The sequence below is a fragment of the Chelonoidis abingdonii genome, chromosome 5 (genome assembly GCF_003597395.2).
Source record: "Chelonoidis abingdonii isolate Lonesome George chromosome 5, CheloAbing_2.0, whole genome shotgun sequence".
NCBI classification, from domain to species: Eukaryota; Metazoa; Chordata; order Testudines; family Testudinidae; genus Chelonoidis; species Chelonoidis abingdonii.
This window is the reverse complement of record NC_133773.1, coordinates 11,310,930-11,328,199: the sequence shown is the minus strand read 5'-3', so window position 1 is coordinate 11,328,199 and position 17,270 is coordinate 11,310,930. Positions and strand designations below refer to the sequence as shown.

General features: G+C 42.8%; 1 protein-coding gene across 1 annotated transcript; it reads right to left on the bottom strand.

The window, feature by feature from the left end:
* Positions 1-756: 756 nt before the first annotated feature.
* Positions 757-12,373, bottom strand: ARL9 (ARF like GTPase 9). The gene is made up of 3 exons (XM_032782991.2): positions 12,275-12,373; positions 3,287-3,462; positions 757-2,204 (listed from the first exon to the last, which is right to left on the bottom strand). Exons 1-3 carry the CDS (start codon positions 12,288-12,290, stop codon positions 2,025-2,027), a joined length of 372 nt encoding a protein of 123 aa, XP_032638882.2. The 5' UTR covers positions 12,291-12,373; the 3' UTR covers positions 757-2,024.
* Positions 12,374-17,270: the final 4,897 nt, after the last annotated feature.

Below are 17,270 nucleotides of genomic sequence, written 5' to 3'. Positions count from 1 at the left end.
TGGTCTGATCCAGTATGGCCGTTCTTCTGTTCTAAGGCCAGAAAATACCATTATGATCAGTCAGTCTGACCTTCTGCATAGCTCACAGGCCAAAGAATTTTACCCAGTAATTTCTGTATTAAGTCCATAACCTCTGTTTTGAGCTATCATCACTTCCTGCTCAGTTTAGGACAAAGGGCAGGGAAACAAAGCAGTACTGGTGTCACCAAATTTGGTTCAAGTTCTGCTCCAGTAGTCTATCTGGCAGAAAAATCAGTGTTGGTCTGTTCTTTAAGTCAGTAAAGACCAATATTTTGGGTCAGATCTGCTCCTGGAGCTAGGGGTTCAGCGCTATACAGACGGAATGGTGAGGCTGGAAACTGGACAGAGACTGACGTTTGAAATGAACACACTTACTCTCCCCAACAAGCAGCATTAGAGAGAGTTTGAACTCCCTTCCTTTCCCCAGCCAGTCAACTAACAGGAGTGGCCCAAGGAATGGTTGCAGGCAGTCACTGTTAACCAGGGGGAGAGTGCTAGCTGCCTGAGCTGAGTCCAGGAGGTGGGAGGTGAAGCAGCAGCCTAGAACAGGAGATGTGTAAAAAGCAGAGGAAAAGAGGTCTTTGGAGAAAGAGAGTGGGAAGGCTGGGACCAGGACTTTGACATTAACAATACTAGAGTGTAATACAACTTAAAACTAACTCTACCAGACCATTGGGATGTTCTGGAATATCAGCTGAGCAGTCTGGTCAGAAAAATGAAACTCAGACATGTGACTACGATAAAATGTTCTGCTTTATGTAACTGTTTCAGTGGACAAGTGGAAAGGCTGCTGCTACAAAACCTTTGTACAGTATCTGCTGTTACAAAACCTTTGTTTAGTATTTACAGTATTTTCTAAATATACTTATTAAGGAGGTACATTCTTTAAATTAAAAAGACAATGGCAAGATGAACATAATGAACAAATTGTTTTCCTTATCTGTAAATAACCAAAATAATTTTTAAAATGTGATTTATTTTTCATCTTTGATATTGTTTGTTTACTTTTGGCATTTGACTTAGTTTAGGGCTTGTCAACTTGCCCTGAAATAACTTTATTGTCTTTAAAACCAATATAGTTAAACTAACACGAGGGGTGTCTGGACAGCTTTATCTGGTATAAGAATGGCTAATTTCAGTTTAGCTTAAACAGGTTCCTAGTTGAATTAAACTAAACCAAAATAAGCCACTCTTAAACTGAAGTAAGAGTCGTTTGCACCACTAACTAAACAGGTTTAAATTCACACCATAAGTTATACTGTTGAAACTATCTTCTATAGGCAAAGAAACCCTTAGACAGTGGTTTCTACCTTCTCAGTTTCACTTCCTGGTTTTCACACACTAACAAAAGACTGCAAGCCAAGATTTTCAAAGGAGATTAGTGATTTTGGGTGCCCAACTCAAGACACCTTAAAAGGGCCCGATTTCCAGAAAGTGACTAATGCCCACCCTCTGAAAAACAGCCCTTCTCAAAAGGTGTCAAGCTGGACACTCAGAAATCAGGGAATCTAAAACTGCTAGCCACTTCTGATCAATCGTAACCTTCCCAACACTGTGGAGGAATGTTTTCATATTTTTAAATGCAGAAATCATGTTATTAGGATTTTGTAAAACATAAAAACAAACAATTTCAGGCTCAGCTCCTCAGCTGGTATAAATCAGTGTCACGTAATTGAAGTTCATTGAATAAGGTTGATTTATACCAGCTGAGGATTTGGCTCAGTGTTTCTAAACTGCATCTCCCATTAAATCTGTCTTATTGAAACTTCCCCAACCCTACAAATATTAAAAAAAAAAAAAAAATACACTGCTTTTCAAAGATATTTTAAACTGCAAACCCTAAATAAAATAGATGTCCATAACAAATTGACATCATTTTCATATAAATTCCATGCGTTAGGAAAAATAATGCCACATATTTGATTTGAAAGTGAAACTATTGTGGCTGCAAGCTGGCAATACAATAATACAGTATCCCATTACTGCTCCCAGGAGAACAGTGGTCACTGAGTTTCTGAAACCAGCTGCGCAATCAGTTCCTTGGCATCCTTCATGCTGGAAGAGATCTCGGAGCCATCCTCTGCAACGTGGGTTCCAATCAGGAACATCTTTCTCTCATCTCCCATTTCAGACAATGCCAGAGCATCATGAATATCTGTGATGCAATAGGCACCTTTGAGATCCTGACCAACAAAGACAAAACAACTCTGTTACTTGCATCCCTTATAAACACCAATTATGCCATTCAGTCTCTGAGGCAAAGACCAGTACATCTGGATAATTGAGAGTGAATACTGTGAATTGAGGGGAAGATTTTCAAAAGTGCCTAATGGATTTCAGAGCATAAATTCCTATTGTCTCTGTGATTTGTGCTCCCAAAACCCTTTGATCTTTTGAAAATCTGGCTAGCTCCATTCTAATTTTTCTGTAGCATGAAAGCATACAATCCAAGGGCATGATCCTGTTTTATGCTGTTACAATGTCTCTGACACCAAGGCCCATCCCTGAACTTGAGAGTCCCCACTGGTAATGTGACCCAGTGGATTTCTGGAAGTGCAACCCATCCGACAGATGCATGGCCCAAGTAAAAGTCAAGTTGTTAGAAAATCTGAGGCAAAGCAGAAGAAACAAACGGGTTTAGTAAGATAAGAGTATCTTGTTTTAGAAAAAAAACAGGCATTTTCTTTGTCATATTGATATAATATGGGTGTGATTCAATTCAGGGCACAGAGTAGCCAAGGAATACAAAAAAGTTATCTTCTGTATTTTAGTGCACTAAGTAGGAGAAAATATGTCTAGCTGAGAGAAAGCATATTACAGTTTCCATGTTCCTTCAGCTACGCACCCATTCTATGAAACACAAAGTGCCTAATATAAAAAATCATTTGGGATCCACTAAATGGACCCTAGTAGGTAACGTGAAACATATAGATAAATGCCCTCCCGCCCCTAAATTAAATAATATTTTCCCATGACACTGTACAGACACATTGCTGAGCTTTCAGGTCCAAACTGTCAACCGGGATTAGCCAGTTCTCCATTTTTGCACCTGCAAATTGCACACACAATTTCACATGTGAAATTATTCACATGCCCACTTAGGTCATATGGATATCTAAGCACCTGACCTAAACTGTGAGTGCAAAACCAATCCTGAGATTGTTTTCATCTGCAATTGGGAAGCACGAAATTGAAGACCAGCTTGTGAAATACCTGGCCTTTAAAGATTCAAATGTGTTTGGAGAGAGTTACGTTTCCCTTTTACCTGTTTATTGGCTAGGATCACCACGGGCAGAGTGGAGTCATTTTGGATCAACTGATGAAGAAGCTGTTTAGCCAAAGGGAAGCGCTCATGATCTGCTGAATCCACAACGTATATCAGCATGAGAACCCTAGGCAGGTACATCTTCCAATAGGAACGCAAAGATTCGCTGCCCCCAACTGAAAGAGAACAGTATGGCAGAGCACTCTGTTAGTAACCCAAGCAATGCAGCTACAAGATATGCAATGTGAACACAAGATATTCAAAATAGAGAATATTTGATTTTATGTACTTTTGTTATCACTTAACAGTTCCTAAATATAAAGGCACCTAATCAAAATATTATCCTCCTATTTTTCAAATGTTAAGCTGTCCTCATTCTCTCTCTCTCTGTTTGTTGGGGAAAAGGGAGTAAGGGAAGCTAGACAGAATAGCAGATTCTCTCCCTGAAAACATTCCTACAAAAGGCTATGTCCAAGTGCTTGCTCTTTATTAAGGCCTAACATTTTCAAACATTTCCTCTAGTTCTGGGGGTCTCTCGGTTTGGCTATCTGACTTGAGAAACCCCGGATCTGTTTCTTTCAGAAATGCTGAGCTCTCCCTACCACAGTCAAGATGCACAGCCATAGCTGCTTAAGAAGAAATTCCCAGTGAACTCACAGAACTATTCCTGTATTGCTTCAGATACATTTTACTGACCCTAATATCTTCTGGATCCTGACTTAAGCTGTCTCCAGTATAAGGGCTGCAACACTATACCTCCCAACTACTCAGCTGAGTTACCCACCAGCAACATAACTGAGCTCAGCCTGCTCCAGTCTGCAAAGAGGACTTTTGCATTGCCTGTGGATTTCAGTAGGAGCAGTCCCACAGTACAAGGGGTCTATCACAGGTATGATCATGCACTGCTACTCTGTGCAGCTTGCCTGATCCACTCTTTCAAGACACCAGAGGATCAGAATGTACAAGCTTCCTCTTAGGCAAACTTCAAAGTCAGTGTAATGCTCAAGTGGAGTCTGATGTATATTAAGGAACATCTAGTCTGATCTTCTGTTTAACACAGGCCATAGAATTTCAACTAATTACTAACAGAGTGCTGAAAAACAGAATGCCTCTGTGGATTATTACAACTATAAATATATTGCATTTATAGCATGCTTTGCAAACATGGGGGCCAAATATTTCACAAATAGTCACTGAGTTGGGCCCCTGTCCTTCCAACATAAGACATCTGGGGCTTGATTTTCAGAGGTGCAAAACTCTGATTAGAATGGAGGCTGTGGGTGCTCTGCACCTCTGGAAATCACGCCCCTTGGTGCATCATGGTGGCTAAAGTGAGCATGCACATTTGCAAACATAAGCCTGACTGATCCTCACAATCACACTCAGAGGTAATACACAGATAGGGAGATTGACATACAGAGGGGAAGAGGGTTTTTCAGAGCCATAAAGGGGAAAAAGCCAACATCAGAGCCAGTTGTGTGTTTTTTTGTTTTTTTTAAATAGGAGACATTCCTATCTCCTGAAACTGGAAAGGACCTTCAGTCCAGCCTCCTGCGTTTACTAGCAGGACCAAATACTGATTTCTTGCCCCAGATACCCTCCTCAAGGATTGAACTCACAACCCTGGGTTTAGCAGGCCAATGCTCAAACCACTGAGCTATCCCTCCTCCCTGTCCTGTGTTCAAACCCAACCTTTCTACTCTGCTTGACACTTCCCAGCCCCAGGTGCCTGTTGCAGCACCAGCACCTCTCGGCTCAGAGAAGCTGTTCTCCTGGGGGAGCCCAGCTGAATGGCAAGAGGCACTGCTTCAGGGATAGTCCACACTATATCAGCACAACTGCACCGCTGTAGAAGGCCTGAAGATGTGCTATGCTGACAGCAGAGCACTTTTATATCAGCATAATTATTCCACCACAACGGTGTGGACACTGCTTTAAGTCAACATAACTTGCGTCACTCGGGGTGGCTTTTTCACACCCCTGAGCGACACAAGTTACATCAACTTAAGTGGTAGTGTAGACAAGTCCTAGGTCTGGACACATGGCTTCCAAAGTCCCTCCTGTATCTGCTCCACAGGGTAGTGTGACGAAAGAGCTAGGAATAAGATCTGGGTTCTCCCGCATGGCAGGGCACAGCAGTATATGCACTGAGGAAGCACAATCCTGCACCTACTGTGCATCCAGATTCCCACAGACTTCAACTGGGATACAGGGTTAGGCTATTATACATACTGTATAGTACACAGGTAAGCCTGGACTATACAGCTAAACACACAGTCACCCAACCGGCTTCTCACTGCATGTGTGGGGATCATGTGGATTGTGGGATGCCCCTTGCACCTCAGCAGTGGTTTTGCTACATTGTATTTGTATATCTGAACTCACAGGGCATTCACACAATTGTGGAACAAGCGTTGGTCCCCCTTACACACGAGATCAGCCATCTTGGGTACTACTGTGGAGTAACTGAGGCCTGGAAAACAGCAGCTTGTTTTTAGATGTCTTCACCAGACCTTTGTACCTCAAGTTAACTGACTGTCCATTAACTCAAGGTACTTTAACACACTGAATGTTTGTAGCTTGGCAGAGCAATTTTCCTGGGACAAATGACAATCGTTTGTAGCCTAGAACAAACGAGACTTTCAGAAGAGACGCCTTCACTAGGACAAAAGGTGTGTTCTTAACTCAAGTGAGCTCAGGCCTGGGCTACACTTACAGGTTCTGCCAGTTTAACGTATCTTCTGCTGTGGGCACGGCTATATTGGTATAAAAGTGCTTCTACTAGTATAGCTTATGCCAGTTCAGAGCAGTGGCATGGCTAGGAGTGGAAATTTGGGTGGGCCCTGACTGTTGGGTGGACGGGCAATGACAGATGGTGGTAGCTCAGCTTTTTCCCCAACGCCACAACTATGCCCTGGTTCAGAGAACGAACACAAGCTACTCCAGCATAAACTGGAGCCTGGGCTCTTGCCCAGGCTCCAGACCCAACTCAGCTGCTTTTCTCTGTGGCTAGTAGGGATTTGGGCTAACACCCACGTAAGAGCCCAGGTTAACTGTGCAGTGAAGACAGACCAAAAGTTAGCTTATTCAAGTTAAGAACACACCATTTCTCCTACTGAACACCAGGCCAAGATGTTCACAATCTTGAGTTAATTGGCAATTAATTAACTCAAGGTAGAAAAGCCTTCAGTGCAGACCAGGCCTGTGATGTCAGCATACAACTGACTTCAAATCTTTTGCATAATGTTTCATATTGGTCAAAGGGGTATGGAATTCTTCACCAGCTGGCTGCTTGTTTGCGGGGAGGAAGGTCACGTCTGCTTAAATGCAGGGCCCTGTCTATTTATTGGGCACCAAGCTGGATCTAAAATCTGCAGCAAGGGCCAGGGTCCAGTGCAGACTAGAAATTTTAGAGCAGCTTCAGGTACATTCGATAAAGGAGGATTCCTTGAATTAAACACAAACACAGATAACACCAGCCATGATGATATCTTTGATTTATACTGATTTGAAAGTCAGTCCGTTTTATGCAGCTTCTAGATTTTCAGCAAGCCCTGGAATTTTCTTCTGAAAACACAGACCTGGCCACAGAAGTTGTGGAGGGAGGCTGGAAGGTTTGGGAACTGCAGAAAAACAGCTTGGATTGGGGCACGCAGGAAGCAGTGGAGACTTTTTGCCCCAGGGAGGAGACTTCCCTGTTTTAAGGAGGGGACAGAGATCCCTTGCTCCCCAGCCCAGAAGCTTTTCACCAGGAATCACACAACCCCCAAATTCCTCCCTCCTGGAGTTCTACCAGACTAGAGTGGCAAACCAGGCCCTTGATCTTAATAGGTTTATTTCCTCTAGGAGAACCATTGCACATGCTGCAAGGGTTTTGCAGCTAGAAGCTCTTTGTAGTTCCCAGCATCCTCTTCTGAGAACAGAGACCTCAGAAGGAGAGTCTCCCTAGCCATTTTCAGAGCTCCAAAGGGAAAGCTTAAAAGATTTATTCTAATTGCATCACTAAAAATGACAGGTTTCAGAGTAGCTGCCGTGTTAGTCTGTATCAGCAAAAAGAACAGGAGCACTTGTGGCACCTTAGAGACTAACAAATGTATTTCAGCATGAGCTTTCATGGGCTGCAGCCCACTTCATCAGATGAATAAAATGGAACATAAGGTAAGAAGATATATATACATACAGAGAACATGAAAAGATGGAAGTACCCATACCAACTGTAAGAAGCTAATTAATTAAGAGAAGCTATTGTCAGCAGGGGAGAAAAACTTTAGAAGTGATAATCAAGATGGCCCATTTCGGACAGTTGACACGAAGGTGTGAGGATACTTTACACATGGAGAAAAAAAATCAATTAGTGTAATGACAGAGCCGTTCCCAGTCTCTGTTCAAACCTAAGTTAATGGTACTGTCATAAAAAGATAGTTAAGGGTTAATGTCTCTTTTACCTGCAAAGGATTAAGAAGTTCACCTAGCCCAGCTGACACCTGACCAGAGGAACCAATGGGGGAACAAGATGTTTCAAAAGGAAGGAGGGATCTAAGCTGATAGTTAAGCTTAGAGGTGTTCATGCAGGTCCCCACATCTGTATCTAAAGTTCAGAGTGGTGACAGGTATCTAGTTTGCATATTAATTCAAGTTCAGCAGCTTCTCGCTGAAGTCTGTTTTTGAAGCTTTTCCGTTGCAAAATTGTCACCTTAACGTTTGTCACTGAGTGACTAGAGAGGTTGAAGTGTTCTCCTACTGGTTTTTGAATGTTATGATTCCTGATGTCAGATTTGTGTCCATTTATTCTTTTGCATAAAAAATGATGCATCTTATACAGGATATGTAATCAGTTATGAAGCTGTTATCTGAGAGTCCGATAATGTACTTCTGGACCGAGAGGATGCAGACGCATTAGAATGCATGGGAAAGCAAAATTATTACAAGGGAAGTTCCATTTTTTTCCAATTTATGGTACTTACCTGGCCCCATTTAGCACAGTACCTGAGCACCTCTCCCCTCCATCAGGTAAGGAAGTGCTATTGGTCCAACTTTTTATAGACTGAAAGGCCAGAAGGGACCACTGTGATCATCTAGTCTGACCTCCTGTATAACACAGGCCAGAGAACTTTCCCCAAATAATTCCCATTTTACAGATGGGGAGCCTAAGTGTTACACGCACACAGCCTAAGTGGTCTGCCCAAAGTCACACAGAGTCTGTATCAGAGTAAGGAATTTACCCAGATCACTCAAGTCCTAGGCTTGCCCTAGCCACTGGGCCATCCTTCCTCTCTCTAAATCCCTTCTGCCTCATGAATGCTAAGGATTGCTGTGTCCTTTAAATCCTACTCTGTCACCAGGAGTCAGGTGCTCCCACTCTGGAACTATTACAGTGGCTTCTCCCACAGACACATTATTAATTGCTATGGAGATAATGACACAGGGGCACACAAATTTTAAAGGTATTTAAGCTCCTAGTGGTATTTTTGAAAGTACTTATATGCCTAAAAAGCCAGCTGGATAACGAGATTTTTAAAAAAATAGCAATTTTTTTATTGAACGTAATTTTTTTAAAAGAAACAAAGTATATCCGTTCAAACAAATCTCATATAATGACAATTCCGGTTAAGGCCTAAACTTTACTATAAACTATTTAAATTATTTTCATTACATAAAAAAAAAATATTCAAGCAATACTTGTTTGCTGCCAAGTTTTAAAGAAAGTCAGACCACTGAACTGGTGTAAGTCTCTGGCTAAGCAGAGTTTGCTGAAGTGCTAAACAGCAGTAGTGCGAGACAGCAGTAGCCTCTTCTGCAGGTGCAGAGAGAATATTTTCTTTATTTCAGTTTATTCAATTAGTTCAGTTAAATGACTAGCTCATTCAAAGTTAAAAAAACAACTAGGAGCTGAAAAAAGGAAGAAAGTTTGTTTACCTATCTATGAATAAAACTGAAGCATGAGAGGTTGAGATCTGCTAGTTCTAAAATCTTGAAGGACATGGTGACCAGAATCAATCAGTTCAATGCACTAGCTATAGATCATTCTTTCTTTGTTTATTAAATCAGTTTTAGAAACAAAACATGTTTTGATCAGCTTAATTTTTTCCCCTCACGAATCTAGCAAGGTAGTTTTATTTAGCTAACAGAACATTTTAAAATGCTGATTTTGTGCATTTAATTAAATTCCACTTTCCATCCAAATGCAGCCTGACATACATCACAAGTAAACAAATAATTATAATCTAGTAAAGGAGAAATGTGTCCATATATTCTAACATAATAAAAAGAAGTAAAAATTAAGAATCTGAGTAAATGTAAGCAAAGCTATAATATTGCTTAAATAACTATGTATAGCTATGGTATATTCTCCTGGTTAGCAAAAAAGTAGTACCAAAATATACTTCAGCCTTTCTTTAGGAATATAACTAAAAAGTACAAATACAAAACAAAATTAAAACTGATTATTTAAATCAAAGCTTCCTGCTTGCTGATTTAAATCACTGATTTAAAAATCAACTGACCTTGCACAGACACTTTTGAAAATCCCATTAGGCAACTGAATACCTTTAAAAATCTAGCCCTGTATTTTCTAAATACTGGATTTCTGTTTGCTTGGTTCCTTTTAGTTCTCATAAAAGATGCTGGCCTGACAGATTAGGAAATTTCTATTTATCCACCAACAAGGTAAATAGGTAATTCCATAAACTATACACTGCCCTGCCAACACGCCTCACCCGTTCTAGAGAACAGAACCCTGTCTCTATGTACATTCAGTTATTACTATAGGTGGAGCATGAGCAAAGTTATGTAAGGGTTTCCATTCTGTTGCTTACAATTTGTTCATCTTTTCTGTTCTGGCTGAATATAGGCAGGGTTGTTCTTCATCAGGGAGTGACATTGTTCTGCTTAAATTTTAGTCAAAACACATCAGTAGTTTCCAGAATAAAGAACATGGAAAAAAATACATCTTTTCAATTATCAAGAAAAGAAAGTGCAAACTTTCTCTAACAGCTCTAGCACATAGTAAGAACTAGACATTTGGGGTAGAGATAATCCCGTGGTTAGAGCTGGACCTGCCTTTTGGTGGTTATGATCTGTCAAAGTTATAAGTATTTTTAAAATGTGCTTGGAACATGTGTGCTGGATTTGGTAATGCGGTTTTAACGTTTGCCAACATTCTCCTGGTTCAGCATGTGTGCATAACATAGAAAATACCACAGACCACATAAGTAAATAGATTAGATAGAGAGGTACAGATTTGACTGACAGAAACTGAACGAAGACATCTCATTTCACAGAGGTCACTAAAGAGCCACCAGTTAGCAATAAACTTCAGTTACTACCAGCCGGGCCTGGATAGGAAAGGGCACCTCTGAAATGAAAGGTTCTGTCAAGTATTGCCAGTCACCTGAACCAAGCAGTTCCACTCTACAGAACTGCTTTGGATATTAATATAATGCATGCTTTGGGCTCAGCCAGAGCATCCTCCACTTCCTTCCAAGTCAATGGAAGGTGCATGTGCTAAATACCTCTCAGTGGATGGTTTGAGGATCAGGGCCCTATTAAGTAACTGCTTCAGTCGGATATTATAAATAACCTGAATGTATTATAGCCAGAAACAAAGTTCCTTGACTGTTTTCATACACTGAACTATTGTACATTTTTCCCAGTGAAAATTAAGTTTTTAAAACCTCTGAAGTGGTCATAGCAGTTTTTTGTTTGTAGACTCAGTCTGCATGCAGAGTCTACCCTGTCTGGAGGAAGGAAAGGATTAGCCAGAGTTCAAAGGAGCTCCATCACAACAGAAATTAAGAATTAGAACAGTTAGAGTTCCTGTGGTTTTTAAACTTTACAAACATCAGAGATTCCTTATTCTGCCTAGCCTTAGAGTGATTGCCTAGCCCTCGTCCCAACACTGTACTTAGCTAGACATATTCTCTAGTGAAAAACACTAATTCACAGCTGTAAAACAAACTTTCTTCAACAGTGTCATTGTCTGGAGTTACATTAGCATTCTCTCACACTCAGCCAAAGTCATCCCTAGTGTAACTTCACTGGAGCTATGCCAGAAATGAATTTGGCTCCATATTTCCATTTAGTGTATGTGCACACACACATGCACTTTGATGCCAATGTATTTTCTTAAGCAAGGAAAAATGTAGGAAGATGTAATCCGTTAATAAGCACTGTAGCTGTAGCGTCTTTACAGTGTCCCAGAGGACAGTGTGATAGCACATCTCTGAAATTGGAAGGATTAAAAATGGAGGGTTTATAGAGGGATGGTTAGAAAAAGGGGAGGTTGTGGTTATGAAAAAAATAATACACCAACTATGTACCCAGCAAGATAGAAAGAGGACAGATAGATATTTGGTTACCTTTTATTTTATACTCGGAAAAACTAGTGCAAAAAACCCATCCATTTTTTTGAATAGTACCATTTGATAGACACGCCTGGTCTGTTAAATAGGTGTATAGAGATTTCACTCAATTTAATAAAATCACTAGAAATGACACGTTGTAGGTGTTGTAATGACAGGGGCGGCTCCAGGCCCCAGCACGCCAAGCGCGTGCTTGGGGCGGTATGCCACGGGGGGCACTCTGCCAGTCACCGGGAAGGCGGCAGGCAGGGTGCCTTCAGCGACATGCCTGCGGAGGTCCACCAGAGCTGCGGGACCAGTGACGGGCAGAGCGCCCCCCGCGGCATGCCGCCGTGCTTGGGGTGGTGAAATGTCTAGAGCCGCCCCTGGTAATGACGCTCACTCACCCCGTTAAACAGAAAAGTCTAATGACTATATTCCTGTATAATGTCTCTTTAGACAAAAAACTCGCTGCTGTAATGATTATTTTGTTTCTGACACGTATGTGGCAAGGACCTGTAAACTTGTTAAAACTTCCTAAATAAATTATTAGAAAAACAAAGGGTCTAAGAGTTCTTCCTAAAGCAAAGTTCCCATTAAATATAATGAGAGTTTTCCTTATGTTACTTATTAAAATGCACGCACTTACTTTCCAAGAATTCCATCTTGGCTTCTTCGGTGTTGATGCAGACCGCATTGATGCCCTCTGTGGGAGCTGTACTTCGCTTCACATGACTTGTGGCCAGTGAGTGGAGAACACTGGTTTTCCCCGCTCCATCCAGGCCCAGTACTAATATCTGTTTGCTTTGGGGTTTTCCCTGTGAAATAAGGAGAAGCATGTTCACTAGTGCAGCAGGAAGAGGGTGAGTAGGCTATTCAGCATACACATCTGCAGAGAATCACCCTATGAAGCATTAAACGTTTTGAGGGCTAGCATACAAGGAACCAAGAGAACTAATCTGTCTGAGTGCGGCTATAAGAGAAAACCCCCAAATATTAGTCAAACTCTAGCAAGATGAATGCAGTAGGGGCCTATGCCAGCACTAGGAATAGAAAGGCTCAGAAGCGCAGGGCCATCCTTCGGCATATGCAGCATACACGGCTGCATAAGGCACCTGAAAATTTGGGGCACCCCCTGGGTCTTGGTGTCCATCCTCCTACCTCTTCTTATCCCTGTTCTGACCCTTCCTGCAAGCTCCCACAGCCAGCTGCTGCAGCCTGGGGAGTCATCCTCCGGAGAAGGTCTAGTAACTTAAAAGTGAAAAAGCTTCCAGCCTGCGAGACCTATTAGCACAACAGTGAAACTGTTAAAGAGCCATTCAAGTGGTAATGAAGCCATTTAACAGGATTTGCCAACTCCCAGGTAGATACTGTCAGTTTCTGAATTGACTGACAAAACCAGTTGTGCATCACTGTCATATTTACTCAGAACAGGTCAGTCTACAGGACTATAGTTTAAAATTTGCTTTAAAAATATTTCATCAGTGTGTTGCTGAAGATTATAAAATCACATCTCTAAAAAATCCTTGCAGAGATTTTTAGATGCACAATCTGAGTATTCATCTTTAGTCTTAAATGCTTGGATCTTCAGACATAGTTTTTTTAAATAAATCCTTCAAAAGACCCTCCTGATCTAAAATACACATTTTAATTGTAATTACTATGGTAGAAAAAACTTGCTTCCAAAGTCTCCCTGTCCTTCCTGTCCAGCCCTTTCTCCCCTCACTCCCTGCTGAAGAGAGCCCTTAAAGAGACAACACCCCTTTCCTGCCAGATCGCTGGACAAAACAAGTTTCCCTTTCTTTACTTCTATCTGATGAACTAGTTTTAAAAGAACCCACTAGCAAAATCAGCAACTTAGTAAGAGATAAAATCCTTTGTTATGCCTAAAATCTTTGGAAACAAATTTTCTAAAGTTGGTGAAATTTCATAAACATATCTGTTGTTATGGAGATCACACAGTAAATTAGTGCTCCCTTTTTCTAAAAGCAGTGAACACTGTTATGAACACACTAAACCTCTGTGACTGATTAATTTCAAATAATGTCTTTGTTTCAGTGAGTTAAATATGCAGTAATCTGGAATGAGTACTTTATGAAGACTTAAGAGTACATTTAAAATATAAAATCAGTTTAGAAATGCTGATTAAGAAAATGTAAAACAGAGAAGAGCTGCATCATGTATTCCATAATATTTAATGTTGTATTCAGCAGGACAGCTGACTTGCCCTTACTACAAAGTCTTTGCAAATAAATCTCTGACAAACTTCAGGGTACATCAAAAAACCCATTACTGACATATTTTATTCCCAAGTGTAGTGCTTGTAATTAGGTATCTTCTGCATGTCCAGTCTTCAGCTTCTGGCAGGCAGTAGAAAACATGCTCCATTTTCTTTAGAAAGAAATTGCAGAAGAATGTTTTTTCAAATGTCATTTGCTTCAATTGAGTTCAAGGATTTGGCTGGAAGGGGGTGATCGGTGGGCGGGGGAGAGAAGAGGGAGACTGTGGGGAGAAGGTGGGGCCTGGGTAGAGTGGGGCGGGGCCTGGGGCAGAGCAGGGGTGGAGTATGCGTGGGGCCACAGGCAGAAGAGGTGAGCGGGGGAGCTAGCTTCCCCAAGTGGCAGCTTCACCCACCGTCCATGACAGCAGGTAAGAGTGGGTTGGCTCCTGCACACTCAGGACACGCTGCAGTCTCCTTAGGCAGGGGCCATATTCACAGAGCCGAATGCGCCAGCACCGCACGTTCTGCACAGCCACAACTGTGACCCTCCGCTGCCGTGAGGCAGGCTGGGCGGCTCGCTATCCTTTGCTGCCTTGTCTCTCCCCGCCCCCAGGCTGAGAGCCCGGGCTGCCGTCAGCCATAGAGTACAAGTTTAATAATACTGCATAGGGCCCCATAAATCCTAAAGACGGCCCTGCAGAAATGTGTCAAATTAGACCCTCATCCTGCAAATAGCTATGCATACGCTTTCTTTATACGCTGAGTAACCCCACTGCCTTCAGTGGGACTACTCAAAGTGTGTGAAGTTAGCTTGTTGCAGGGACTTTATAGAGACATCGTCAGTTTGTTTGGAACTCTTTCCGTTTTCCAACATCCCAGTCATTCTGTAAAAGAGACCGCTCCCTGCCTGCACGGTGAGTCAGACACATTGGTGCTCCTACAGGTTTCCCAGCCCGCATTAGCAGAATACTGCCATGGCTTTTGAAACAAAACATCTTAGTCTCCTTTAAATAAAGGCACCCTTTAAGAAGCCTGAAAAATAAGTGTTTCTCTACCAATATCAATGTATTCTGCTTGGCAAATGCCTGTGTCTTCTGAGCTTCGAATGTATCTAGATTAATATATTCACATCCATTTAAGTAGGGATAGCTCAGTAGTCTGAGCATTTGCTTGCAAAACCCAAGGTTGTGAGCTCAGCCCTTGAAGGGGCCACTTAGGGATCTAGGCAAATATCTGTCTGGGGATTGGCCCTGCTTTGAGCAAGGCGTTAGATTAGATGACCTCCTGAAGTCCCTTCTATGCCTGGTATTCTATGACCTTCAATACACACTTAATATCATCAAGCCAAGCCTTTGTTTGTGAACTAGCGTTATCAGTTAGCCCAGCACAGCTACTGGAATATTGTTTGTCGCTGCAGAAAGAACAAAGGTATATTGTGTTCTTGTAGAATCTGATTAATCTGACTTGGCACTTAGTTTGTTTTTACCAGCTGTTCAGAACTGGACAGGGCTTTTGCTAGCTAGTCCCTCCTCCCATTTTTTTTTTTAAAGGAGGACATCAGCATTTCTCTTTCACTGCAATGCAAGTGAGAGCCTCACAAACTGTGTATGTGCTGTGAGACCCTGGTGTGTGTTATCCCAAAGGGGTCACCACCAGTGATGGGATGAGGCGGAGGGACATATGATCCTGATCCTTACACTAGATGGCAAGGATGGCACACACAGGCATGGACAAGAGCCCTATGCACTGCTTACGGCTATTGCTACAGGGTTATTTTTAGAAGGAGAGACCAGACCCATTCCCCCTTCTCCTCTCCCGCTGGTGCGTTTGCTCAAGTGGTCCTCAGACTAGGATCCCCAAATAAATCGATGCCTCCCCAGCAGCTCCCGTGAGGCTCGGCAAGAGCAAGGACCACTCCCCAGGATTCTGGGGGCCAGCCACACCAGGTTTCGTGCAGCCCCACATGGCTCATTTCTCACTGATGAGAAAACACGAGATCCGCCGAGCACACGGTGAGAGCAGGCAGAGCCGTCCCCCCATCCAGGCATGTGGGGGAAGGTAGGCTGACAGGAGACGGCCTGTGTCTCTGGTTAGAGGGGCTAGAACAGGATAGTGGAGGCTACCCAGGATGGTTTGATCTCCATGAGCCTCCTGGTTCCAGCCCCCAGCTGCTCCCCATGACCCCTCTCACCTCCTGTGCTGGCAGGGCACTGGGCACCCAGCCACCTCCCCCCAGCTGCGCCATGCGGCCTGTTCCCAGCTGGGGCCAGGGGATAGAGGGTTGAACTAGAGAGGCAGTTTGGTCACCCACCATTGCTCTGCAGCACAACCCTTGCTGGCCTGGAGGAGCAGCTGCAGGAGGCTCCGTGCCACCCCACCGCTCGGGGCCTGTTGAGCAGGGATGAGGGGCCACTGGGTGCATGAGCATCACCTGGGATGAGCAACACTGAGCAGCGCTGGATGTGGGAGTCACACCATCGCAGAGGTGTAGGCACACGGTTGTGTATTACAGCTGGCACTGCAAAACCCAGCGTGCTGTACGCCCCGCCATGCTCATTCTCTGGTGCTGCAGCAGCTGGCTATCTTCCTTCTGAAATGACGGGTCTCTATGGCATGCAAGTGTTGAAGATCCCATGCTGATTTTGGTCAAAGTGGGGGTTTGAGCCACTGTCCTTGGCCACAACAGTACCTTCCTGCACTGCTCTCAGCATGCTGCCTGCTCTACAGTATGTTGCAGACCTCCCATGCAGAAGTGGGTCCTATTTATATAGTTTCTTAAGGGCCTTGGACTCTATTTGGATGTAATTTGTTTTTTTGCAGATGGGCTCAATGCTAGATTGTAGCCCAATGAAATCTGTTCTGGTGTCAGCTTTCTGAGCTCTCTGTGCCACTCACACAGCTTTTAGCTCTAAAATCATCCTTGTGTAGCAAGACTGGTCTTTACCACCTGAATTTCTGTCACTATTTAACGGACGATCTTCCGTCACTATTTAAACGAATGATCGCTAGCACTGTTTTGTTGCTAATGCAGATGTTTTGCACCCACAGTTGGCTTTTGGGTACCCATAGAACTCTCTGTATATCCCATAGCAAATAACACAGAAGAGAATAGAAAATTCGTACCAGCTGTCCCAAGCACAAGAATATAATAATGACACTTAGACCCAGATCCTCAAAGGTATTAGACACCTAACTCCCATTGCTTTATCATTTATCCGGATCTTAGCTCTTTTCGTTCACAGATCTCAAAGGAAGGGTGTCATAAACAGATAGCTAAGGGTTAATGTTTCTTTTACCTGTAAAAGGTTAACAAAGGGAACCACACACCTGACCAAAGGACCAATCAGAAAACCGGATTTTTCAAAGCTCAGGGAGGGAATATTTGGGTGTGTGTCCCCTTTGTCTGCTCTCTCTGTTCTCCGGT

Bases quoted from the DNA above. Each gene is read 5' to 3' on its own strand.
- ARL9 (XM_032782991.2), bottom strand. The intron at 2,205-3,286 runs GTAAAAGGGAAA...TTTGTTGGTCAG, and splicing joins TGATCCTAGCCAATAAACAG to GATCTCAAAGGTGCCTATTG.